Raw genomic sequence first — 27,134 nt, forward strand, 5'->3', positions numbered from 1 at the left:
GTTCAATGCAGTATAGTCTATATCTTCCAAGTAGAAGGCATAACAGATTTTTATAAAAAGCTGTTAGGACTCCTTAGGCGCAATGAAATACTTAGTGCAGCATATCACAACCCAGGATGCTAGACTCAGATTTCTGGTCTAGACTAAAAAAAATTGACTCTGGTTCTCTAACAGACTATCTTAATGAATTAATTGGTGGAAGGATTTGAGGCTCTGCTCATAGTAACGGGAACCGAAACCAATAAGCTGAGACACTACTCAAGGAGCCAAGATCTCTGCTGCTTCTGGCGCAGTATTTGAGAACATATGCTGCAAAGTGATATCACTATTGGAAAAATCTCCTACATCTGAAATTACAGAGAAACAGCACATTTTTGGCTCAAGTCATTTGTTTAGATACTGGCTGTCAGGAAGATGAAGAATCATGGTGGTAGTATTATGCAGGAAATGCCATTCCCAAAGTCAGACAAACAGGGGTCATGAGCAAGCTCCTCCCTATATATTTCCATAACATATGAGAGTTGGTTGTCTGTCAAAACTGACTTGTGGAAGCTTAAACCATATGAAGTCTGGTCTCCTCTTGTCAACAGGCCAATGTGACACCATTGAGCCATGCCTGAAGCATTTATCAAAATTACAATTGATGGCTGAAGGAAAATTGAAGGTACCCTCCTGCAAGGGGTTTGTGGAGCAGGAGGGTGTTCTGGGCTGGGACCAAGGCATTTGGAAGGCGGGAGGGGGATCAGGGCTGTGGCAAGGGGTTGGGGCATGGGAGGTGGTCAAGGGTGCAGGCTCCGGGAGGCAGTGCTTACTTCAAGCAACTCCCAGAAGCAGCGGCATGTCCTCCCTCCAGCTCCTATGTGGCGGCACAGCCAGGCAGCTTTGCGCACTGCCCCATCTGCAGGTGGCGCCGCCACAGTTCCTGAAAGCAGCAGGATGCCACCCCTCTGGCTCCTACGCAGAAATGCAGTGCCTGCTAGGCAGCTCTGCATGCTGCCCCGTCCACAGGCACCACCCCTGCAGCTCCCATTGGCTGCGGTTCTCACCCAATGCAAGCTGCAGAGCCGGTGCTTGGGGCAGGAGCAGCGTGCAGAGCCCCCTGGCTATTCCTACACGTAGGAGCCGGAGGGGGAACATGCCACTGCTTCTGGAAGCCATGTAGAGCAGGGCAAGCCCCAGACCCCACTCCCCAGCAGGAACTCTAGGGCCGGATTAAAAGGTCTGATGGGCTGGACGGGGCCTCCAAGCTGTAGTTTGCCCACCCCTGGTCTTGCACCACTATATCAGTTTAGAAATAGACACAGTGTAACTCCCTAGTGTGGCTACAAATATACTGGTATGAAGTGCTTATATCAATATAACATATTCTTGTAAAATCTGTAAATAAGCTATACTGATATAAGCATCCTTAGACCAGTATATCTGCATCCACATTAGGGAGCTGTACTACTTTGTCAATTTTTGTACCACTACAACTATACTGGTTTAGAAACAGAGTTTAGACCATTTGTAAGAAGCCTACTGTCTTCCGAAACATGGTCACTAGTGACCACACATCGTGAAACTTTACAAAAGTGGACAGATTCTTAACTCTTTATAGTGGTTTCACACGGTGTCATGTAAAAGTTGTTATTTATGTAAGTGTAGAAATCCTTGAAGCCTAGAGCTCTCAGGAAGAACCTTCTGGTTTTGCAAGATTAATATTTCAGAAAAACTATTCACTTTTTAATTTCTTGAACCTAGCACTGTGGTAAGCAGTTGCAGACTGTGTCCAGGACAGTCCCTCTGCATTTCACAGCTTGAGTTTATAGACTTCTCATGTTTGATATCAAGACCTAGAGACTGAAATTAGGCGCACACTGTATGAAAGCCCAACTTGATGAGTCTTAAGTGTTCTGAAATCATTACCAAGTATTTGAAAAAAGTCCTTTGAGATGCAGAAGAGTCAGAAAAGAGTCATGTGAAATCTGAACATTTACATGTATTTGTTCAGTTTTCTTGGGTCCAATATGGCATAAGCTATTTGTATTACAGTAGCACTATGGGAGCTCAAAGGTGGAAAGCTGCAACGTGCTAGGCAGTGTATAAATAGAAAATGAAACAGACCCTGCCCTGAAGATTTTACAATCTAATTAGACAAGACTGTGACAGTATTAAGGGGATGGGAATATAAAAAACAGAGTGAGCAACTATGATCTCCATATATCATACTAATTCCATAATTTTTGTTGGTCTCCTTCTGGGGGGTTTTTGGGGCATATTTCCATCTCTTTGGCATGAGGAAACAGCTAAAATAAAGTAATTATGTTACTACTCAAGTATCTGTATTATTCTTATTTGAAGGAAGGATATGATTTTGTACTTTTCCTGAGTCTAATCAGATGGTTCCTTGAAAAAGGGGACAAGGTGGAATTAAATTCGGGTATCCCTTGCTAAACGATTTCTAGGATCTATTTAAGCCAACAAATTCTATAGCATACAGCCTCATAAAAAGAAAAGCTATCATCATAATAGGATTGGAAAGGTGGTCATCCATAAAGTGGATGTGAGAGAAGATGCACTGACTGGACTGCAAAATAGTGCAGAACTAATGACTAACTACCAATTTAGCTTTAAAAAAAAATCAAAAACAAATTACTAAATTACAAGAAGAAAGGTCAAATGAAAATTTGGAACACAACACTGGAGGTTTCAAATCCAATCTGAAGATGGGAACACAGATTCTTAGCTCTGGTCAGTACTACAACATAGTTTTACTGACTTAACTCCCAGTGTAGACAGTGCCATGTGATTGGGGGAGCTTCTACCGTCAGCATAGCTACCGCCTGTCAGAGTATAGGTACTCCACCACTGATGGGAAAAGCTCTCCTGTTGGTGTAGGTAGCATCTTCACTAACCACTACAGCAGCATCACTGCGGCACTGTAAATGTAGACAAGCCCTCAGCTAGAAGTAAACGTTTTTCATATAAGCTGAGGAGAAGGATGTACATGGTCCAAACAGCCATTTCTTTCATGAGGATTTTTACCTCCTGCCAAGCGCACATGCATTCTGAGCAGCATGGCTCTATGCTGATAGTACCCAAAGAAAGAGTAAAATCTGTGACCCTTCCAATCTTAGATCTATTAAAATTATAACCTGCACTTAATTTTGATATTCAAAACCTTTACCTTCCCCCACCCCACTAATGCACCCAACCATAAAAGGTGCAGATAAACTTTTCTTTTAGAAAGCAATACTTATGGGTTCAAAAGAAGCTTTTACTGTGATCCAAAGGAATAAATCACATGCAATATACATTTACAGAGAACAACAACAGTTTATGAATTAAAAAAAGATATACTTACATCTGGATATTCTTTTACAGGCACATATAGTTTCTCTTGTAACTGTACAATAGGTCCCACAGCATCTGGTAATTCTGCACTTCTCTTCTCCGTACTACCATTTAATGTGTCGTTATACATGTCTTTCCGTACTCTGCTAATTTCTGTGGGGAGGGGAAAAACGTATATTATGTATTAAACATGATAATATCTTGTATGACAGTGATTTTATCTTAAAGATTACAACTTTCCAGCATTAACACTTCTCCTCCTAACTTCATGAAAGTCACTGGGAAGTGTATACACAAACGTGTAGCTTTTTTTGTTGTTGTTGTTATTAAATTATATACTAGTGTCCATGCTGATACTTGAGGGGATTTTTTTTTCTTCCACATTTGGCACTCTCTACCTAGACAATCGATTTAGGAAATGAACTGCTCTCAGGTGGAAAAGTGTCGTGAAATTCCTAAAAGTCCAGGAAAAAACGTGCACACAAAATTTTAGAACTTTGAAAAAAAGAGCAGTTAATCTATCATACCATTTAAATATTAGGTGTAAAGGTTTCAGAAAGATAAAAATAAATTTTACTCATTCACATGATTTAATTATCAAACATCACCACAATGAATTCTGACAGTAATCCATACTGGGTATTTGGTTGATAATTATAGTATCTGGAAACTAAAAATGGTGCAATTATTATAATCAGGTTCTTGTAATTTTAGAATACTTCTCATACTGATTCAAACCAAACCACATGAAGGATTTTTATTTATTATTTTTCTAAACTGTCAGTATTCTATTTGCATTCCCTTTGCACACAAACTGAGCCTACAATAACTGCTGTCGTAATTCATTTCTTTTAGGGATAAAAATTAGCAGCACCAACTTCAAACCTAGACTTCAGCAAAACAACATGAACACCAATTGTGAGTGAGTGAGTTAAACTCAATGATGAATTATGCAGTGAAGGATATAAAAGCATCAAAAGGTCTATATTCCAGATTAGTTTCCTTATTCAGAAGATTGAATTTGCATCATAGGATTAATTTTTTTCCTAATTATTTTGAACTGAGGAAAGTTTAAATATCAAACAGCATTCTGAAATGGAGATTTTCCTACAATAAATTAATAGTATTGGGTAATACTGATCAATAGCTAAAATGAAAACAGTGCATTCAAGACTCAGAGGCAGGATGATCCAATGGCTAGGGAATTAGCCTCCAACTTAGAAGTCCTGGGTTCAATTTTCTGCTGCACCACAAATTTCCTGTGTCCCCATGGTGTGGTTGACTGTTGACCCATGACCCAATCCTGGGGGAAATATGGTCTGGGATAAAATATAATCTATTTTCTAAGCTTGTATATAGAAATAATATTGGAAGTTACTGAAGCTGTAACAGCAAGTAGAAAAAAAATATTACTAAAAATAGGCTTGGTTGTAAGTTTTAAGCATGAAGTATTAAGGGCTTAGTTAGAGTGAGGCCCAGAAGAAACTGGAAGTTGACATAAGTTAGCATGTGTATTATGTTCCTGACCTAAAGTTATAAAATTTAGCAATATAGATCTTGTGATAGTTTAGCAATGCATTGTCTGATACACAGGTAAACCACAAACATATGATAGCATCATAAGGGATTTTTGCAATAAAGTAATCACATATTAAAACTATTGGGACATTAATCAACGGAAAACAGATGTTAGTCAAAAGTTTAACTACTGTTAGCCAGAATACCACACATGGGCAGGGGCTGAAACCTTATAAAAATATGTGGACATGTGCAGGTGGAATAGGAAAAGGTGTATAAAATACACCTCTACCCCGATATAACACGAATTCAGATATAATGCAGTAAAGCAGCGCTCCGGGGGAGGCAGGGAGGGCGGAGCTGCGCACTCCAGCGGATCAAAGCAAGTTCAATGTAACGCAGTTTCACCTATAATGCGGTAAGATTTTTTGGCTCCCGAGGACAGTGTTATATAGGGGTAGAGGTGTATGTTGTTGGAACAGGAAGGGGGGATGATATGGGACATCTGAGTATGAAGCCAAGCCAGGCTTGGGTGCTTTTTTCCTTCTATCTTTGTTTCAAAAAAGCTCCATAACGTTTTAAGAACAAACAATGCAGGAAGCCACTTTACTGTACCTATCTTATTTTTAAACTGATGTATACTGATTTTCCTTAGAATTTTAATTATCTATGTCTGTATTAACTGAAGCTCAAAGTTTGTGTGTACGTCAGTTTTATCTTCTTAATTAATTCTAAGTAGCCATGTGGGGAAAAAAACCTGTTTTGTGACTAGTGCCTGTTGTATCCCAATAAATAATTTTATAATTCTGATAACTGATAAGGCTATATTAGGCAAGTAACTTAGAGAGTTGAGGCACACAGAGGCTCTCTGTAAAACAGGGATAATACTTCCCTACCTCACAGGTTGTTGTGAGGATAACTGGATTAAAGACTATAAAGCACGCAGCTATTATGGTGATGGGGGCATGAGATATTATGGTGATGAGGGGGAGAGAGTCTCCTTGTGTAATTAAGCAATAAAATATTTTAAGTTAACCAATATAAAATTATTTAAGTTGCTCATGGAGCACCATTTAAATAGAATGTTTTGAGATTCGTTTTTAATTCTTTTTTTTTTTTAAATAGTATACTTGTTTTTCAGCTCCTCTGGTGTTTATAAATTTATTTTTTCTCCAAAGGAAAATACAACAATGCACTGAGAAACAGTGAAGCTGTTTATGCAAAGTATTAAATGCACAAAGTAAACAAACTGAAAAATTATTTATGCTGACTACTTTCAGGTATAGTAATGTAACTTTTGTAAGTACAAAGTTTTCAGAAACAAAAGATTTTTTCAAATTGACATCCCTTGGAAAAGGATCAGCTTTTTTTTTTAAAATTAATCTTGTCAAACCTTTAACTTGTAAAATTTCTGGAGTTATCTATGCAAATAGAACATTTAATAAGGAAGAATCTTTGATATTTCTTTTAATATCAGTAACCAAAGAAAAATAACTCCTTTATGCCATCCAGGCATAACGCAGGAGAGAGGTATCCTTGAAACAAAATCCTTTGTGTGTGTACACAATAATATAAGAGTTCAAAAAAAATAATCACCAAAATGCACATCATACAATTAAACTGGTTTTCTGCAAGAGCCAGAAACTGACATGGTGATTAAGTTCTGAAGACTTAGTATTCTAGACTACATTCCTAATGACAACTAAAGCTGTGAAGACTGTTGGTTTCTCCCCCCCCCCCCCCCGCCTTAAAATAAAAGGTCCAATAGTTGCCCTTTTTAAAAAAAAAAAAAAAAAGCGTGGGAATGAAAATTCCCCCCCCAATGTACATGACTCTGAAGAGTTACTATAAACATATTTGAAATGTTTTTGTATTAAGAACATTAGATAAATTATAATCTGCAAATGAAAGCTAAGCATTCTAAAAGTTAGACAATATTAAAGGATTAATATTGAAAACAGGAGATTGCATGCAACTCAACTGTTAGATTGGCTTGGTTTGCTGCTGACCAATACTGCAAAACAGGTGAACAGTTTATGAATTTTTCTGACTCAACATGACTAAAGTTGAAAGAAGTGACATGAACAACTGAACTGACTAAAGTAATGGAAACTTCATTTCTCTAATGTAAAGCCTAAACACTATAAAGAGCTGTTCAGTGGCAAGATTGATATGACCCCACGTATAGTCTAAGTGCAATAATCTTCAAGTTCAAATGTCCTACTGAATGAATCCATATGTCCACTGAACTTCAAGAGCAGAACACTGGTGAGTTTTGGTGATTCTGCAAGAGAGATTTTGCAATTCCTCCATCACTAAAACTTCCCTCCTTGATCATTTAAGATCCTGTTCCAGGCCTTCCAGGAGTTCATCATAAACTTCATTCAAGACTAGTCTTTTCATCTTTGCAACCCAAAAAACAGCAACCATCTATCAGTGATCATGTCAAAAACAACTGAAAAGCAAAAATTCATGAACTTGGTAAGAAAGGTGTAAACATCACACAACACAAATGAATAATTTAAATAATTGACTGAAGAACTTCGTCTTTGATATTCTCCTCCGTCGAGAGAGAGAGAGAGACAGGCATTTAGCAGTGGACCTGTGACTTTAAGTAAAGAAAGAAGAAAATTTAGAAGCAAGAACTACAAGATCAGACATCAATGCAAGATGGCTGGTTAAATATGAGGGAAGACCAGCAAGTGGTGGACTTGGTCAAAACATAGCAAACACACGTGAAGAGACCATTCAGAAAGGCAGCAAATTTAAAGAAGAAGGAGGTGGTTTCAGAGAAACTTGACAGATTAGAGACTGATGATACTGTTACAGTGGAAATCTGGCGGATATACTTAAATGAACCAAACAAGGAGATGATGCAGTCTCATCTTGCTAGACTTGTGTGTCCAGGGTTTTAAGTCCCTGAAGATCTGGCAAGGGTCTCTAATGTGACCCTCAAAAAGGCACTTTAGGCATCTGGAATTAGGCTAACTCACCAGCACAGATTTTTTTGTAGCAGGCACAGAGCTTAGAGCCCAGAGACTGAGGAACACCCTGATAACAGGTGTTGACCCCTTGTAACAAAAACTCCGACACCCAAAGTTGCTACAGAAGATGAGAAAACCTATACTTAACTTACACTAACAAGTACTACTAATTAACTATTGATAGAAGAGAGAAACTCCCTGGAGTGGGAGACAACTTGCAATAGCAAGCCAACACACTCCAACTACCAATGGCAGGTGGTAAGAAGGAACCGAGGGGCGTCAGGGATGTACCTGTTCCTTATGCTATCAGGCAGCAGCACAGAAGTGCCAAGTCTATTACAAGGTTCACACTGAAAAATTGTTTAGAGTTTGGAACTAAGTTGAAAGTTGTGAAAAAAATATTAATTCACATTTACACAAGCCCTGTTATTGAAATAATCACATTAAATTAAAAATGCAACATTTAAGAGAACTAAAGTCCATGATCAAGAATAGCTAGACAGTAACAACACATTTCCATTATTCAGACTTATTAAGGTGCTTTCAAAGCTTTCAAAATTAAAATTCTTGAAAAGGAAACTGAAACCTTATCTGTTTGATACAGTTTGTAGCATGTAGTACAACAGTCACATGATGAAAATAGTCATTACAACTCCAACAGAAGACATAGCAGTTAAAATCTGAAACACTACTTTTATGATCAAATCTGTTTTCTCAAGTTTGAGATTCCCCCTATTGAAGAGCTGTTGCATTTCTCTGTACTGAAGAACATAACTTTCTGAAATGAAAAAGCTTATTTACAGTGGAGTTTCTCTTGGCAGAAAACTACTTCTAGCCTAAGCATATTCATAAGCAAATTTTGAATCCTAGGGCTAAAAGTAAAAATGGGCACACAGAAGGTTTAATTATATGTAGTAGAAAACAACAGTATTAAAAGTAGGCCACAACAGTTTCAGAACACATTCTGTCATCACATAACTGTGGCTCAGTAAAAAAAAATTTCAAGCTTCTTTCACACCTCAACAGCTTCAGCAATTGAACATGAAATCCTATGTATAGAAGTACCATTGCTCCTGGTTTCAACACCTGGAGCAATTCTTCAGCACACCTCTCTAAACAAATATTTGTGAACTTTTGGAAGTCAGTATCCTCTCTATACTCTTCACAGATTTTCCACTAATTTAGGACACTTTGAAATGCAAGTTCCTAGGTGGGGTTTTCAAAAGTATTAAGGCATAACACATACATGGCCATTTTTTTTTGCTTGTGTCTGGCAGCTGCAAAGTGATTATTGCTGAAGAATTTAATCATATATAGATAAAATGAGCTCTCATTCTTTCCTTCTAAATCTTCTGACAGTAAGTTTAGGGTGTTAGAAAAACAACTATATGAAACTACACTAATACACAAGGGTGTAAATTTGGGGAGGTGTGGGGGGAGGGGGCAAGGGCACTGCCCCCCAGAGGCGAGACATGGAAGGACACATAGGGTCACATATCATTCCTCCGCCCCCATCCCCATTTGTGTTCAGCCTGCAGGGGGCATATGAGGTCTGTCCTTCAGACACTGTGCCTCCCCCCACCCCTCCCCCACTTCCCTCAAAGCAGGCCAAACAGACCAAGCCCTCTAGGTGGGCAGAGAGCAGGATGGAGCAGCTGTTCCAGGTCACTCCCTCAGCAGCTGGATGCCACCTCCTAGGTCCTAGTGCCCGCCTGTTTCTTGTACAACAGTGAGTGCCCATGGGGGACAGAGCAAGGGAGACGGGGGAAGCGACAACAGGGAAGATGGTATAGGGCAGGGGGAAGAGAAGGGGATGGGGGAGTGAGGCAAGGGGGATGGGATGGGATAGGGAAGAGAAGGAGATAAGGAAATGGGGCGGCATGGTTGTGTTGCAAGGTATTTACATGCCAGATACGTTTAATATTCATATGCCCCTTCATGCTTCAGCCACCATTCCTGAGGGCATGCTTCCATGCTGATGACACTCGTTAAAAAAAAATACATTAATTAAATGTGTGACTGAACTCCTTGGGGGAGACCTATACGTCTCCTGCTCTGTTTTATCCGCATTCTGCCATATATTTCATGTTATAGCTGTCTCATGATGACCCAGCATGTTCGTTTTAATAACACTTTCACTGCAGATTTGACAAAACACAAAGAAGGTTCCAATGTGGGATTTCTAAAGACAGTTATAGCTCTCAACCCAAAGTTTAAGACCCCGAAGTGCTTTCCAAACTCTGAGAGGGACGAAGTGTGGAGCATGCTTTCAGAAGTCTTAAAAGAGCAACACTGTGATGCAGAAACTATAGAACCCGAACCACCAAAAACTTTCTGGTGGCATCTGACTCTGATGATAAAATGAACATGCATCAGATCCACATTACTGTGGATCATTGAACAGAACCAGTCATCAGCATGGGACACATGTCCTCTGGAATGGTGGCTGAAGCATGAAGGGACATATGAATCTTTAGTGCATCTGGCACCAATATCTTGCAACGCCAGCTACAACTGCGCCGTGCGAACACCTGTTCTCACTTTCCGCTGACACTGTACACAAGAAGCAGGCAGCATTATCTCCTGGAAATGTAAACAAACTTGTTTGTCTAAGCGATTGGCTCAACAAGAAGTAGGACTGAGTGGACTTGTAGGCGCTAAAGTTTTACATAGTTTTATTTTTGAGTGCAGTTACCTTTTGTACATAATTCTACATTCGTAAGTTCAACTTTCATGATAAAGAGATTGCAGTACAGTACACTGTAATTGAAATCAATATATTTAAAAATGTAGAAAACATCCAAAAATATTTAAATAAATGCTATTCTATTATTGTTTAACAAAGCAATTAATTGCAATTAATATTTTTAATCGCTTGACAGCCCTAATTGTTTTCTATCCCTTATACCTAGCTTCTATTTCTGGGGTAGGTATGCAAATGTTAAGTCTATTCCACTTGTTTAGTTTTTAACCCTTGCCTATTTTTCTTTTAGATCAAGTTTTGATTTGTTCCCCCCTCCCTTCTTCCACCTTCCACAACTCTCACCTATGTAAATATTGTTTAGTGAGGGTTTTTTCCCCTCCTTCACTGGTTTAACCATTCCCTATTGATTCCAAACACACACGCCAAGAAATCTTTTAATTTGCCCGTATGAATTAGATGTACATTTCTTAAGACTGCTCTGTACATTTCTTGCCACTGACTGAAGCCTTCTTTCCTGGTGTGGAGGGGAGGGAGAAGAGATCAGGTTCTATTACAAACTACCCATGGGAGTTTGCTCATGGGGCTCTTGCTCCAAGTAGCATTTGGTGCGAGTAAAGGAAAGGCTACAGGCCTACTGTTCCAGTGTCTAGATTTTGTGGGACCAGTTGTTGGTCTACTCATCTCTACTCCCTTGCTGTTCTCCAGAGGCTATTTTGCTCTACACATTTACTCTTCCTATGAAAACAGGTTTTAGAAAAGAAAGCTCCGAAGTTACCTAAACAACTGTATTTTCAAAAAATAAAAGGAGGAGCTACAATACCTTAATTAATTAATTAATTAATACCCCACATACTCTCTAGGCCCAGGGGTAGGCAACCTATGGCATGGGTGCCGAAGGCGGCACGCAAGCTGATTTTCAGTGGCACTCACACTGCCCAGGTCCTGGCCACCTGTCCGGGGGGGGCTCTGCATTTTAATTTAATTTTAAATCAAGCTTCTTAAGCGTTTTAAAAACCTTATTTACCTTACATACAACAACTGTTTAGTTATATCTTATAGACTTATAGAAAGAGACCTTCTAAAAACGTTAAAATGTATTACCGGCACGCGGAACCTTAAATCAGAGTGAATAAATGAAGACTCGGCACAGCACTTCTGAAAAGTTGCTGACTCCTGGGCCTCTGAGCCCTCAAGATCCACAAATTCTGCCTTACACAACTTGGTAATCGGGTATCAATGTGTTTTATATAGTTTTCTTTACATGAGAATTAGGGGTACTCTTGAGCAAAACTCCTGAATTTTAAATTGAGCATCTTTGAGAATATGCACAATAAAGCAGTGCAAGTGATCATACACTTTAATTTATTCCATTAAACTGACAGTCTGGTAAAGTAGTGGGAACATTTTTTTAGGATTAGCAGCCTTATAGCCCTTTAAAAGTGTTTCAAAAACTTAATACACAATATCCATTCAAAATGCACAAGACTAGTATAAAGTTTTGGAGGTTTATTTTTTTTTAAAAAGAGAGAGGACAGACACTGCCAATATAGGATGTGTCATCAGACCAGCTAGGTAAATTTTTTATTCCTGCATTTGCTGTATCAGAAAAGGATCAACCACCTCATGCGCACACTGAGAAGATTCACCTTTCAGTAGCCTCTTATGTATTGTTTGTTTCTGTTTTGAGAACCATAGACTTACCAGCATACGGAAGTCATACAAAAGTATAAAACTTTCAGTAAAAACCTGGTTTATATTTGATGCTTTTGCTCACCTTCCACTGCCTCTCTGCAAAATTCATTTCTTCTACTGACTTTGTCCCTTTGTGAGTCCAATTCAAGAATAGTACTTAGGATGATTAAACTGTCAGTCCAATGATTAATGGACAGTTCTTTTAGCGCTTTGTCAGCTCTCAAAATCAGAATTCAATCATTTTCGTTGTGAGCAGGGCCTGCAGGCCTGCATAGAACTGACTTTAAAATTCAAACCAAACACACCCACAAGCTGTTCACTTCCTAAAAGCCTTCAAATCGACATTTTTAAGTGCACTCTATTTTATTGGCAGAAAACAATAATTCATACAGTTCTTAATCTAGCATTTTTATTAACCTGAAAACTACAGTTTAGTTGGTGAAGTGACAGCCTTTTTCCTTTCATTAAAAGTCTAAATCCTTCACTAGTCTTTTCTAGAAAGTTTTCCACCACTAACACCAATGCATCAAATCCATCAGCAATAGCAATAGTTGAAATGATAGTGCAGGCAAGGACTAGAAGACACTGGCATTTTACTACTATTGCACAGACCTGTTCTCAACAGGTTTGGGCAACAGAATGCATAAAATGTCAGTAACCTCTTAAATCAGTCTACTTTCACACTCCTACTGCTGACACCGGCAGTGGAGCTGCACGAGCGTTGGTAACAGTGGGAATTTTTTCCAAAAAATGCTAACACACATACAACTAAAAATAAAAGGTGTTAGACAAGAAGTTTTGGTTACTTACTGCAACTGAGAATCTTTGAGATGTATGGCCCCTATCTGTATTCCATATATGGGTACACGTGTGCCATGCACCCAAATCTGGAAGTTCTTCTGAGAAGTGTCCATCGGCCTGCATATGTGCAGTAGCTCTCCTCATGCTCCCAACAGAAGGTACAAGAGGCAGTGGAAGTCAGTACCACTCCAGTTCGTCTTCTAACCACAATCCAACAGGATCCAAAGTGGGGGAAGGGTAGTGGATAGGGATTCACACATCTCAAAGAACCTCCAGTTACAGTAAGTAATCTCCACTTCAAGTGATGGTCCCTATATGTATTCCACACGTGGGTGATTGGCAAGCAATGTTCAGACTGGAGGCAGGCAAGAGGATGCTGGTAACAAATATGCTTGCAATGTTGCCAATCCCACTGCTGCATCCATAGCTGAGGTATGAACTAGGGCATGGTGTATCGTGAACATGTGAATTCAACTCCAGGTGGCCACTCTGCAGATGCCCTGCAGCAGAATGTTTGACAGGGATGCCACGGAGGCAGTTTGTGCTCACATGAAGTAAACTGTGACTCCAAGGTGGAAGAATGTTTGCTAACTTGTAGCACTCAAAGATTAATCCTGAGACCCACTTAGAAATCCTCTGGGAGAATACAGCTTGCCCACACAACCTCTCTATGGCAATAAAGAGTCTGAGTTCCCACTGGGTTTGGTTCTTTGCATGGAGAGCACCAGGTCACCCTGGACATCGAGGGAGTTAAGTCTTGTCTTCAGCGGACGAACTGGGTTTCAGGAAGAATATGGGTAAATATTGTTTGACTGATGTAGAACTCAAACAATCTTAGGGAGAAACTTGGGATGTAGTTGAAGAAAACCCTTCTTTTGATGAAAAAACTGTAAGGAGGGTTTGCCATGATAGCCCTGAGCTCGCTGACCCTCCTAGCTGAGGTGATAGGTACTAAGAACACCACCTTCATTAACAGGTGGGTCGTGGTACAAGTTGCCATGGGTTCGAAAAGCAGACTAATGAACTTGGACATGACAAGGTTAAGGTCCCATTGAGGGGTAGGTTTAAGAACTGGTGTGAAAGGCCTGATCAGGCCTTTCACAAGTTGTGCAGTAGCCAGGTGAGTAATGACAGGGCATCCTTCCACCAGATGGAGAAGGGCACTAATTATGCCTTCTTTAGGGATAAGAGATAGATTTTCAGTTGTTCTAGACTTAACACTATCTGGAGAATGTTGATGCAGTTGTGCCTAGGCCAAAACACATCTCTAACTGGCTTGTTAGCAGTTTTAAGTACACTCTTTTCTACTCAAATTAAGGCTCATCTGAACAGGAGCAAAATATGAATGGGCTATTTCCGATGCCCATCCAAAGATCAGGCTTTGAGGTGGAGTGAGCCCGCACTAGGGTGGTTGGTCTTCCCCCCATCTTGGGTTAGGAGATCTGAGAACAGGCAAATCCTGAGTGGTGGATGGGCAGACACTTAGAATTTCTGTGAATCAGAACTGTCTTAGCCAGTGGGGTGCCAGGAGAATGATGTTGGCTCTGTCATGACATATCTTCCCTATGGGCTATGGAAGCAAGGGAATGAGAGGAAAGGCATACCTGAGACTGATCATCCAAGACATCAGGAGAGCATTGCCTTGGGAACTGCAACCCATGACTACTCTGGAGCAACACAGGGGGAGTTTTCTGTTTGTTTGGGATGCAAAGAGGTCCCATAGCAGAGTACCCATTACCTAAATACTTCACTTGGGACTGTGTCGTGAATTTCTGACGTATGGTCTATTGAGAAGCTTCTGTTTAATTTGTCTGTCAAGGAGTTGTGAATACTGGGAAGGTACACAGCTTGTATGGTGCATCAGGAACCACATCACAAAAGTCTGATGGCTTCCTGACAGAGGGAACAAAATATCGCTCTCCTCCCATATAGATAACAGCGGTGATACTAACTTTAACTGAGTATGGAGCTAGCGTGGAAGGGGAAGGAAGGCCTTGTACACAATGAGGACCACCCTCTGTTACAGTTCTAATGGGGTCCAGGTACTCTGAGCAGTGTGACTGTCCAGGTGACCACTCTACCCCAGAAAATAGGTGTCCATCACAATGGTAGTCCTGGGGGTGGAAGGGCTGAAAGGAACTCCCACCATGACTTTTTTCCAATTCAACCACCAGGTTAAAGAGGTGACAATTGTGGTGAGAAAGACCACCCTGGAGTTGATGATGTCTTTGCTCAATAGGCTGAGTGGAGCCAAGCCTGCAGGCACCGTAAGTGTAGTCTGGCGAAAGGAGTCACATAGATGCATGCCGCAACCATGTGGCCAAACAGTGAGAGGCACTTGTGCACTGTGGTTCATGGTCTGCAAGTTGTGTGTGTAATCAGGATGATCAGTGCATGAAACCTTTGTGGGTAACAGAACCTTTGTGGGTTCTCGCAGAAAGTGTCCAACCTTGCCCCCACAAAGCTTAACAACCTTTTGGGTAACAAAATGGACGACTTTGTTTATGCAAATGCCTAGGGCTGTTAAAAGTTGTATGAGAACCCACTGCTGACCTGATCTCCTTACAAGATCGGCCTACCAGGAGCCAATCTTCCTGGTATGGGAATACCATATAGCCCTGGTCTTTCATCTGGGCTGCTACCACAGAGGTGCGGTAGCTGGCCTAAAGAAGAGGACTCAAAACTGAAAGTGTTTCTGGCCTACTGTAAAACACAAGAACTTCCTGTCTGATGGGTCAGTGTCCACACTGAAATATGTGCCCTTCATGTCAAGATCTGCAAACCACATCCCTTCCTGAAAGGAGGAGATTACAGTTTACAACTTCAGTTTTTGAATAAATATGTTGAGTTACTGAAGGTTTGGGCTAGGTCTCCACCTTCCATCTTTTTGGAGAACTGGGAAGTATGGGGAGTGAAATCCTCTTCCATGTTAATGAGGTGGAACACGTTCTACTGTCCCTTAGTGTAAGATGGATTCCAATTCTGATTGAAGAATTACCTTGTGAAAATGGTCCCTGAAGGGGGTTTCTTAGATGGGAAGGAGAAAAACCTCTATGGACTATCCCTGGTGGATAATCACCAGAACCCAACTGTCCGCAGTGATCTTGTTCCAATTGAGAGTGAAGAGCACAAATCAGCCCCCAAAGGTAATAGGGGATGAGGCAGTTGCATCGGTAGTTGTACACAAGTCTCAACTAGTATGTCAAAAGTGACTCGTGGCTGGTGGCTGACAGTAGGCAGAGGCAGCGGCAGTAGCGGGGACCGAGAAATGAGGCCTCTCACCTCTTCTGATATTTGCGCGGTGGTTCAGCTGTGTGCTGGTAATAAGGTACATGAGGAGGAGATGATCTCGGTCTATAGGGTTGCCGCTGATGTTTCCTCCTGGGGGGGCAAGGAAAAAATCCCCAGGGAACATGGAGTCGATCCCAATCTTTTAGTGAGAGAAGGGACTCATCTGTTTTCTCATTGAAAAGATTCAACTCATCAAAAGGGAGATCCTGTATGGTGTTTTGAAGCAAATTACCATCTCTAGGCCCTGATCAGCATTGGAGCACAGAATTCTGGAGTGTGTCAGACCACTCTCTCTTTATCCCAGGATGCTGGCCTCATTGATGGGTAAAGCCACCTTACCCATCAGTGCAAGATGTCCAGGAGCCAGTGCTGAAGGTTCTGGACCTCCTCTAATGAGATCTGTAGGTCACTGGCCAGTCTTTGTAACAGCTCTGGGTACTGGTGATGGTCATCTGGTGGAGAAAGCACAGGAGGAGTGACTGCTTTGTTCAGGGATGATGAAGAGGCACCCGTCAGAACCGTTGGTACCTGCAGATCCAGTTCTGCCTCTTCCTCCTTGTACACCAACGGAACTGGTTGATGAGGAGGAGATCAGCAGTATGATTCCTGAGAGGCACCTAGAGGCCTGCCCTAAGGATCCCATGGACCCCTATAAGGCCAGAAAGAGGGATTGATCGGTTGTGACAGAACCAAAGGAAATCAGTACCAGCGGCCCCTGGAGGGGGGTGCAGGAGAGCGCGCCATACTCAACTGAATGGCAAGCATAACCCTTGACTCTCTATGCGGAGATACTGGTACAGACATCTCCTCTGATTCATCCAACTTCAAGAACTGCTCCATCAGTAGCAGCACTACCATTTGTACCAGGGCATTTCTGGTTGGAGGTGAAACTGCTCCTGGGATAGTGATATAGCCTCCTCCACCGGAGTAAGAACATCCCTTAGGAGGACCAGGCCAGAAACAAGTGGAGACTGCGGATAATGGAGGAATATATTTTCTGGTGTTATATAAGTCTCAGTACACCTTGGTGTCCAAGGGGTTCTGACAGTAAAGTCTGAGGGATCTGGTGCATCAGCACCAACTGGACAATCTTTAGATGGACGAGGTGGTACTGACAATGCATCCACACCAGCACACGTAGACTGAACCAGAGAACATCTATCCTTATGCTTCTGTACCAAGGTGACAAACAGAACTAGCAGATCTTTCTTTTTTCGCATCTTGCCCTCAGATCTGGGGTCTTCATTAGAGCTGGTTCCTTAGGTTTCACTTGCAATGTCTCACCCACTCTGGACTATCTCAGGGAGGAAACGCAGTTCTTATTCACAATCCTCAATGGGGATCTCTCCTTGTACTCATGAGCACGCCCTCTACTCCCATGGGGAACCCTGGAAGATGAGTTCTTGGGCTTAGATGTTGATGGCTCTGCTTCAGGGCACATGCTTGCATCGGATTCAGCTGTCTAGCAGAGCCCCTCCATGAGGCTGGAGGGAGGGTTCCCTGGCATGAATCAGAGGGTTTCTCCATCAGGTGCTTCCACAGGCGAAGCTCCTGGGCTTCTCAGGTTCTCGGTGGGAAGGAGTGACAGATATTGCACTTTGCAAAGATATACACCTCACATAGGCAATACAGGCACCACTGATATTTGTCACTGATGGAAAAGGATTGAGGGCAGGAGACAGCTCTTGAATCCCGGGATGCTGGACATAGTCCTGAAGTTTGGGGAAAATAGTGTATACTATAACTATTTACATAATGTTTTCTAGCTAAGTTATACAACAAAGTGAAGACAACATGATTCAGACTCCAGTCACGAGGCAGTAAGAAGGAACGGGAGAGGCATCAACCTACACTGTCTCTTACACCCTCAGTGGGGAGCACAAAGAGAGCTATTGTGCATGTGCAGGCCAACGGACTATTCTGAAGAACTTCTTGACTCAGGTGCATAGTGTGCATGTGTACCCACATGTGGAATACACATAGGAAGCATCACTTGAAAAAGTCTATGTTCTGACATCAGAGATGAGTCAACACTTTTGTTGAAAGGTACAAGGATCTACAGACAATTTACAGCTGGAAAAAATCATTCTGATATAATATCAATTTTGGTTTGCAGCACTGAACTGTACTTTGTTTTACATAATCAGCTAGTAGATTTTAAAAAATGATAACTACATTGCTTTCAAATTAAGGTTATTCACTGCATTATGCATTTGTTTTTAATTCTTATTAAAACCTATATTTATGTGATTAAAAACTGAATGGTAACATTCCAAATTAGAGTATGTTCAAAGACTTCTCTGCAGCACTCCTCCCCAATTCAAACATTACAGAGGCTTAAAGGGACCAGGGCCATAATGATTTATGTTTTGCTGAGCATATTCAAGACAGACTAAAAATAATGCATGCTTCAATCCAAATTTTAAAAACTACTTACTAGATATTGCAACTGGCTGATTTCCATCAACTTTACATGTTAAAGTTATTATAAGCCCTTTGAAACATTAAGATTCTGTAATACTTCCTAAGACAGAAGCATTAATACCTCAACAGTTCTGTTATTTGGATAAAGCTTTGAGCATCAACTTAGTTGGAGGGCACTTTAAGAAATGATCAATCAGCCCTGAAAATCCCTACAATCAGTTTTCAGACCGCAAGAACAATCTTACTTATAACTATATAGACATGACCTGTATTAATTTTAGGAAGCAGCATTAGAGGTGAAGAGCTTTGATAACAAGTAACACCTGAAACCTTAAAATAATCTTTAGACTTGTTTGCAATTTTTAAAGACAAAGTTGACTTTATATTGATTATCTCTTACATACTTAACCCTGAGAAACAAAGCTGAAAATGTTTTAAAAAATTCTTTACTCAACCACTGCAAACTGCTTACAAAATACCCTTACTGTTAAGGTACTGCACTCTGCCCCATCCTCCTTAAAATGTGAAGTGGCATGCTGTTCAAAAATGATCCTCTTGAGTATTAAAGAAGATATTTAAATGTATTTCTGTCTGTTCCTCAGTCTGGATGATAGTAATTATCTCTCAAATGAAGCGGATACTGGAGCTTGTGTTGAAAGGTGACTGTCTTCAGGGCATATGCCACAAGCAACAAAATCCTGTGCATAGCACCTCATTAGGGTTTGCTAAAAACACAAACTGAGCAATCTCAAATGCTTACTAAAAATATCAGCCATTTTCTCTTTAGCTCATCCTAACCTCCAAATGACCCCAATTTGGGGTGGGGGGCTCACTAAGGGGCAACACAATTTAGTGGTTTTGGGGTGCCTAATATAGTACTTACAAAAAACTGTATAAAACTCGTGAGGGGCAGAAAGGAATTAACTAGGGACTCCTAGCAAGGAGAAAGGAGAAAGCTCTCCTTTGCTTCTCCAGAGCTCAGAAAAACGCGTCAGGGAATGAGAACAGAACAACAAACAAGGAAGAAGCCAGGAAGCTAGTCATGATTTTTAAAGCGGTGTCAAAGTTCAAGGAACAAAAATATCCCAAATTATTACATTTTACAAAATCACTAAACCTTTAAATAAACAACATGTAAATAATTAAGTGATCCACTTAGTAACCCACTGCCACACATATACACCATCTCCACACCTTCAACCTTAACTAGCAGGTTGTGAAAAATTAACCATTTGGCTCTGAGTAGAATGAAAGTCCAGGACCAGGAGAGACAGAAAACAATGCTTAAACAAAATTAAGTCTTAAATTAAGGCAATTGGGTGTTTAAGGTCCAAATTGAAATTAAAAATGTTCTATAGTAAAAAGAAATCCAACAGAGTAGTCAACTTCTTGCTTATTCAAAAGCATCAACATTGGACAAGTCAAAAGGACAATGCAGTTCTTGTGCATAAATTGTTACTGTTCAGTTTTGGTATAAAGTTTCCTGGCGGTATGAATTAGGTTAATGTCAACTACTCTCCAATTTTCACTGGCCAAGTTCCTCAGCACCACCACTACAGTGGGCTGCATACATAAAAGGCTTACATTGTTATTGTTTTTTGAAGTGATTAAAATATGACTACTTCCTTTGTTGTCCCAGTCCCCTCAAAGCAAAATACTACACTTAATCTTAGTTGCTTCTTGATTGTATATGTAAGTTTTATTATTTATACCCTGAATTGTGATCCATTTACTTTTAGTGGTTAACTTTAGTAATGTTCCATGACTATATAAAGATTAACCTAGGCCTAATTATAAAAAGAAAAATAACTAAGTTATTTTAACCCAGAAAAAATGTAAAAACATGATTCAATGAAGTTCTAAAAGATAAAAGAATGGCACCATGATGCAATCAAAAAGGTAGGCCAGCAGCTATATCAGAACATTCTTGCTTGAATATTTGACTATGATGAAATAGTAGACAGTCAATTCTCATTCTCAGTTTACTAGCTTGCCAAGAATGGGTCTTTTCCATACTGTAATATGGATCATTCTTGATCACCACTATCCTGAAGAGGAAGAAAATGGCTGTCTGTGTGGCATTCTTTATAGCAAGATGGCCTGTGCAACTGTCTTTCACCTAGTTCACCCTTCCTTTGAGGCAGAAGCAGTGATCCCGCCAAGGTATTGTGAAAGCTTGGGTCTATTTAAGTCTTGCGAAAAAGAATGAATGTCTTCTGCCCTTCTCAGACTCATACCAAGAAAAAAGGTTCATTTAGTTTGAAAGCATCTCATGTGACCGTTCCAGTTAAAATTCTTCTGATATTTCTTTAAGTCTCTATATCTGTTCAATTTTACAGGAACCCAAAAAATTATGTGCAGGTGTTATGAAACTGCCACAAGTTTGAGCAAGCTGTTTAATTAGTGGATATTTTAACAGTTGTAATCTACACTCTAATACTATAAACTACATGTTTATTTTAATAATTTACATTGCCATTAAATTACAGCAAGTGATTTGAAAGTCAATTTCTGATTTTTAATAAAAATAGGAGGAATCAGCGTTAACAGCTTACATTACTCAACCTTAAATATTTGGCTCTCCAAACTAAAATAAGGACTGGAATTAAACTTGTTGAAGAATCATAACTAGAATAGCAAGCCCATTTCAGTTTACAAAAATATGCAAAACAAAACAGTAATATCTATATACACATCTTCTGTGATTCCTCATCATGTAAAATATAAAAATATTTAAATAGTCAGTCAGTCACTGAGAATGATCGTTATGTATTCTTTACAAAGAATTACATTCAGCTTTTGAGATCTCTCTGAATGGAACTTATTAGCATTGTATAACAGCTCAACTTGCTGAGACTGTATCATAGATATGCAAAGTTGAATATACGCATCCCTCTGTCTCCTTTTTGTGCATCACTAGTCATCTAAATCAGGATCAGTTACCAAAAAATTAACCTAGTACTGCGACATAGCTAACACTGAAAAAGGAGAAACACCATGTCGCTATTCCAGAACTGTATCAGTTTTCAAATGAGATCTTCAATTAATTTAATATGCTAGTACAGCAAAATAATAAAGCCAATTCAATATTTATAAAGCCATGCATGTCTATGTACACAAAGCATGATTTCATAAGAGGCTGAGCTGGCTGACAGTTTTCATCATTTCAACTAGGGCCTAATCCACAGGAACAGGATCTGCTAGCTCCTCACACATCCCCAATTCAGTTAATAATGAACTCTGACAATTTACTGACTAATGATAGCTCACTCCCACTTCTTTGACATCTTCTTCCCTATCCCCAGACAACAGTTTGTGTGTAATTTTGCCATAGTCCTGGCATAAGAATGCAGCCCCATCACTCTGTCCAAAGGATGGATGGAGCAATAGGCACAATTTTTTAGCTGACAGGTGCCAATTCTTTGTTTACAGTGACAAATTAGACACCAGATAATGCAACTGTATTAGTTACTGCACCGTTTTTAAGACTATGGATAGGCTTGGATTACATATTTGTCAGTATAAGTCTTCACTATACACACACAAAACAACAAAAAATACCTCTATCAATGATAACTGAAATTTACAGACAGGAAAAGTATGAAAAATGCTGCTTGAGACTTTAATAAAGACTGATTTAAGGATATTTACTTTGTATATATTGACAATTCATGTTTTAATAGTTATAAGCCTTAACTTTCTGAATCTCAACATCTACTATCATTAAATTATTAAACACCCCCAATAATTTTCTGCAACTGAAAATTTAAATATATAAAAATAAAGAGCTTAAATATCAATATATCCATCATTATAAAAAATAAAAATTGAATACTGCCAAGCCTAACTATGAAAGATATTTTTGGTTCCATTAAATAGATTGACAAATTTTCAGATATACCATTCTTATTCTTCTCATGACCAAGCCTTACATATATGACAGTTCTGCTTAGTTACAAGAAATCTTCACTAACAAACTACGCGGTCAGCACGTAGCTCAAGAAACTTGGTGAACAGCTGACCGATGATAGCCTTAAATCAAATACTACTCATTTGTGACAAGCATATGTGACAAGTTGTATGAATTTCTGACATTTTTAGCTTTTAATTGTCAAATTGCTGACCTCCGTTAGTATGGACAGCATCTGAGACTTGATCACCACATTATAAAATTTAGCCTCTCCATTTACTTATAGTCAGATAAACCAGCTACATAAAGAGATTTGTTTTATCAACTGTTGCAACCTAGGTTTAAACACTCATATGCGCAGCTTTAAAAAAAAATGTTTGTAAACAATTTAATTCACAATACATACTTTAGGCAAAAAAAATGAAAATCCTTTAAGAACACCACTTATGCAACCAAGTTCAGTTTCGCTATCACAAATTATGCCCACAATGCATGCACAGTGAATGATTATACATGCTAAATATACATATTTGGCATGTGAATAGGATAAAAATAAAAATCAGTTCATTTTGTAAATTCACAATGGTCAAGTGAAAGCTGTTTTCATTTTAAGTTTCCACCTGAGAAACTGAGGGCAAAAAAATAAAACCTTGTCTCAGGTTCTTCATCTGCAAGACAATGCAACCAATACTTAAGAACTACACTCTGAGAATGTCTATGTAAAAGTATTATGCAACTTGAATTTCATGTTCAAATTAATAAAAAAAAATCTGTTTAAAATAAAAATGCAGTCTAGTCTGCTTTAGAATACTGCCTGGTTTTGGTACAACTTTAGTGGCAGCAATGTGTTTGATAATCTTCTTCCCAGAAATTATTTCCTTTTACATATATTTGAATATTTAACTTGGAAAAATAAAAAAGCCTGTCAATTATTTGTTGGAAGCCTGTGTACTCTAATATTCATGTTTAAATGTAGCTTTTATTCTCTTTCAACTGAAAGTTAGAGCCACTGACAGTGCTGAGAAACTTAGCCCTTGATTGTTAACTCTAAGGCGCAGTCTCACAATATCATCTCAAAAATTTACTTCAGACTAAAACAGTTTGCATTATGTTCATAAGAACTAAGCCATTAAACTTGAGTATTTTTCAGACCTAATCTTGTGTTTAACTGAAACACAAAACACTAGGATAAAAATATTATAATCAACACTTTTCTCCTGAGGCAGTTTGTTTTTGAACTCCAGGAATTTGGAGTAGTTTATAAAATTTTATTTCACTAACAGTAGTTAGCAATTCTAAACTGAAGGTTGGTAGATGAGAACATGCTTCTCCGCAGCAGGTCAAGGCATTCAGTACTCTTGTCCACAAGGCTGGTCTTGGGGTGTTACTGCCTGGATCTTTTTGTGGCTCTTGCACTACTCAGGAGTTGAGAGCGAAGTGAATGAACAAAAATTCTGCCCCTTTAGCAGGAACAATGGTCTTTCAGCCCTTTTAGGGGTAGGGATGCATGATGCAGGTGTGTGCCAGACCTCTGACTAGTTGCATGATGGCCTCATTTACTGGCAGAGACACTCTATGGGGACCAGTGAGGTGCAGAATGTCCAGGAGCTTATGCTGCATCTCTTGGGCCTCCTCAAGCGGACATGAAGTTCCCCTCTGCAAGAGTTCTTGGTATTGCGTGTGGTCATGAGGAGGGGGTGGGAAGACAGCTTAACCAGGCAAGGATGATAAAATGCCCGTCAGTCCCGTCATATTGGTGGATCTAGTTCAATGTCTTCCTCGTCTACATACTCCGGCAGAGTTGGTTGCTGCTGTTTAGGAGAAGAAGATTGGTGAGACACACGCAGACCCAAGGTGCCATGCATAGGGATCCCTTGGGCCCCAATAAAGCCAGTATGTCCAAATGCTGGTTGCAGGAACCCCAAAGCATCGGATTCCAGGTGGTCCCTTGGAGTGTAAACTTGTCTGGGTAGAGAGCAGTCTAGCAGCCCTGACTGGGCCAACCTCCTGTTGTGGCGGTGACAGTTCATCCTGGAAACCAGATTCAGCCAACAAAGAGGTTGGATCCAGTTCCAGCAGCACTACTGTTGGTGCCAGTTGGAGACTCAGCTCACTGACAGCAGGTGAATAGCATCTTTTTTCCTCTTCTAGTGTTGAAACGTCTCTCAGAAGGAATGACCTGGAAGCTAAGGAGAATTTGGATAAGGGAAGGCGTAGATGTCCTCCAAGGAGGTATAAATCTCAGTCTGTCCTGAAGTGCAAGGGGTCCCGTAGTTATTGCCATCAGATCTGGTGCCTCCATTTGCTTAGTGGTTGGCAGATCCTTGTGGAATCAGGCCAGTACCACTGGAGAAGAATCCTTTATGGTGCTCTTTGTTGGTGCCAGCAGATGGAAAATTTTCCAAGTCCAAATGGCCCCAAGTTTGGCAAAGTTCCAAGCAACTGAAATCAGGATCTTATACTGGGACGTGTTGGGCAACTTTAATAGGCAGTGCTATCAGTGTTACTTTGAATAAGTATGATCAAAACTTCTGCCATACCATAAAACATACTGTACTGGAAGTTTCCAATCTAAAAACTGGGGTTGAGGGGGCAAAACAAATTAATATAATATGCAATATTCCACAGTTCAGTATCTACAACCACAAAATAAGGAGTTGAAGGATTTAGTGCTTTAGCATATTCTGATGACTAAAATTTATGTTTCCTTCAGGCAGGTATGTGCACCAAGATATGTAATAAACTAACACATACTAGGAACATTGGGATTATTATACAGGATCAGACCAACTGTACATCTAGTTTTTGGTCTGACAATTACCAGTAACACATGCTTCAAAGGAAAGTAAATTCTGTATAACCAACAATTATGGAATAACCTGCCTATAGTCTAAGTTCCTTTCTAAACAGGAGTTAATGGTTTGGCTTATACAGAAGGGTTCAAATCAGCCAAGGTGTAACTCTGCTTTGTAATATGGTATACTGGTATGGAACTGACATGAAGCTTTACAATTAACAGCTTACTATGTAAAGTATGGCTTTCAACAACAATTGCTCAAAACTATATTATGACAGATGAGCCTTTTTGATGAAGTCATAGTCATGCATCAGTACTTACGGTACGCAGCTGAGGCCACATCAGCAAAAGGAAGGGAAAACTTTAATGCTTATTACATTAAATGAGTATAAAAACAAAGGGAACTGGGGAACCACAATCTCTTTGCTCCATTCAATGTAATAGCTGTAGAGTTGAACAGGCTTCGGCTACAAAAGCAGTTGAAACCTGAAATAGCCATTCAGGCTTACCATCTCTGCTGGCTTCTCTAACATCCCTCACTTCCTGCAGTGGATACATGGGGAGGAGTGGAGAACAGGGAGAAAATTCCCTTCTGAAGAGACATTTCCTATGCTCCTTCCTCAGAGGAGCTTCAAAAACAAACAGCCACTCCCCTTCTGCCACCTGGCCTGAAGCATCTGCTAAAAAATGGATTATTTTTCAATTAAACTGTACTGGAAGAGGGAAAACAAAGAGATGGGAAAGAAAGGGAGATAGGAAGAAAAAAGGAGGAGAGTTATTTTGGTTCTCTGGTCACTAGTGACTGCTATTTTACAAAATCTCATTTCAGTATAATTGTTTATTTTCTTATAGAAAATGACAATTAAAAATGACTATAGGACCACCAAGTGCTATTGAAAGTGAGGATGCATGAATGACTCTGGTAACAAAGTTTATAAAACTAGATCTATGGTACAGCAGAGAAAAGTGGGTGTTTAACATGTTTCTCTACTGTCAAGTTATCCTTATAAGAACTATTTTTCTGTGTCGAATGACGTGTTCCATTGGAACGTGTAAAGGGAAATTAGATTAGTGCAAACATAAAGGAGCATCACTAAATAGTATTAAGTTCTGTCAGGTGTGCAACAAGCCATTAGTACACTCAGTGGTTAGGGCTACTCTTCAGCCTTGTAATTGACAGTGCATCTGAGATATGCATCAGTAACATAGTAATCCACACTACATTATTTTCTCTGATTAACACTTTTTGTAACACATCTTACTGTTTCTTCCCGCACTACTCTAAGTTTTTGAAGACCATAATTGGTCTCAAGTGTCCATTTCATTGTTTTTCCCACAGTTCTGTCCATTTTAAAGTGAAACATACAAGTATAATCACAAATGTTGATTAATGAAACTCATGAGTACAGTAAGTTTTAAACTATTCCCTGACAATGAAACTTTTTCACCTTCTCATTATCTACTAATTGGCACTAGAACTCTAGTTGCATACTACCCCAGAATACAATTGTGCTAGGTGCTGCATAAACACAACACAAAGATGGCCCGGACCCAAAGAGTTTATAATCAAAGCACAGCACAGGAGACAAGCAGATACAGATAGATGCGAGAATAAAATGAAACACTGACAATATTGGTCATCATGATAGGCAGTGGTAACAGCGCACCAGCAGTCTA

The 27,134-nt window shown here is 39.8% G+C and overlaps 1 protein-coding gene across 10 annotated transcripts in view; it reads right to left on the reverse strand.

Annotated features, from left to right (window-relative positions):
* QKI (QKI, KH domain containing RNA binding) overlaps positions 1 to 27,134 on the reverse strand; it is a 332,499-nt gene that overhangs the window by 265,184 nt on the left and 40,181 nt on the right. For all 10 annotated transcript variants that reach the window (XM_039531810.1, XM_039531814.1, XM_039531809.1 and 7 more), the window contains exon 2: positions 3,347 to 3,489. In XM_039531810.1, the coding sequence (XP_039387744.1) occupies positions 3,347 to 3,489 (143 nt within the window). The remainder of the gene's footprint in view (positions 1 to 3,346; positions 3,490 to 27,134) is intronic.

The sequence above is a fragment of the Mauremys reevesii genome, linkage group 3 (assembly GCF_016161935.1).
Source record: "Mauremys reevesii isolate NIE-2019 linkage group 3, ASM1616193v1, whole genome shotgun sequence".
Taxonomy (NCBI): domain Eukaryota; kingdom Metazoa; phylum Chordata; order Testudines; family Geoemydidae; genus Mauremys; species Mauremys reevesii.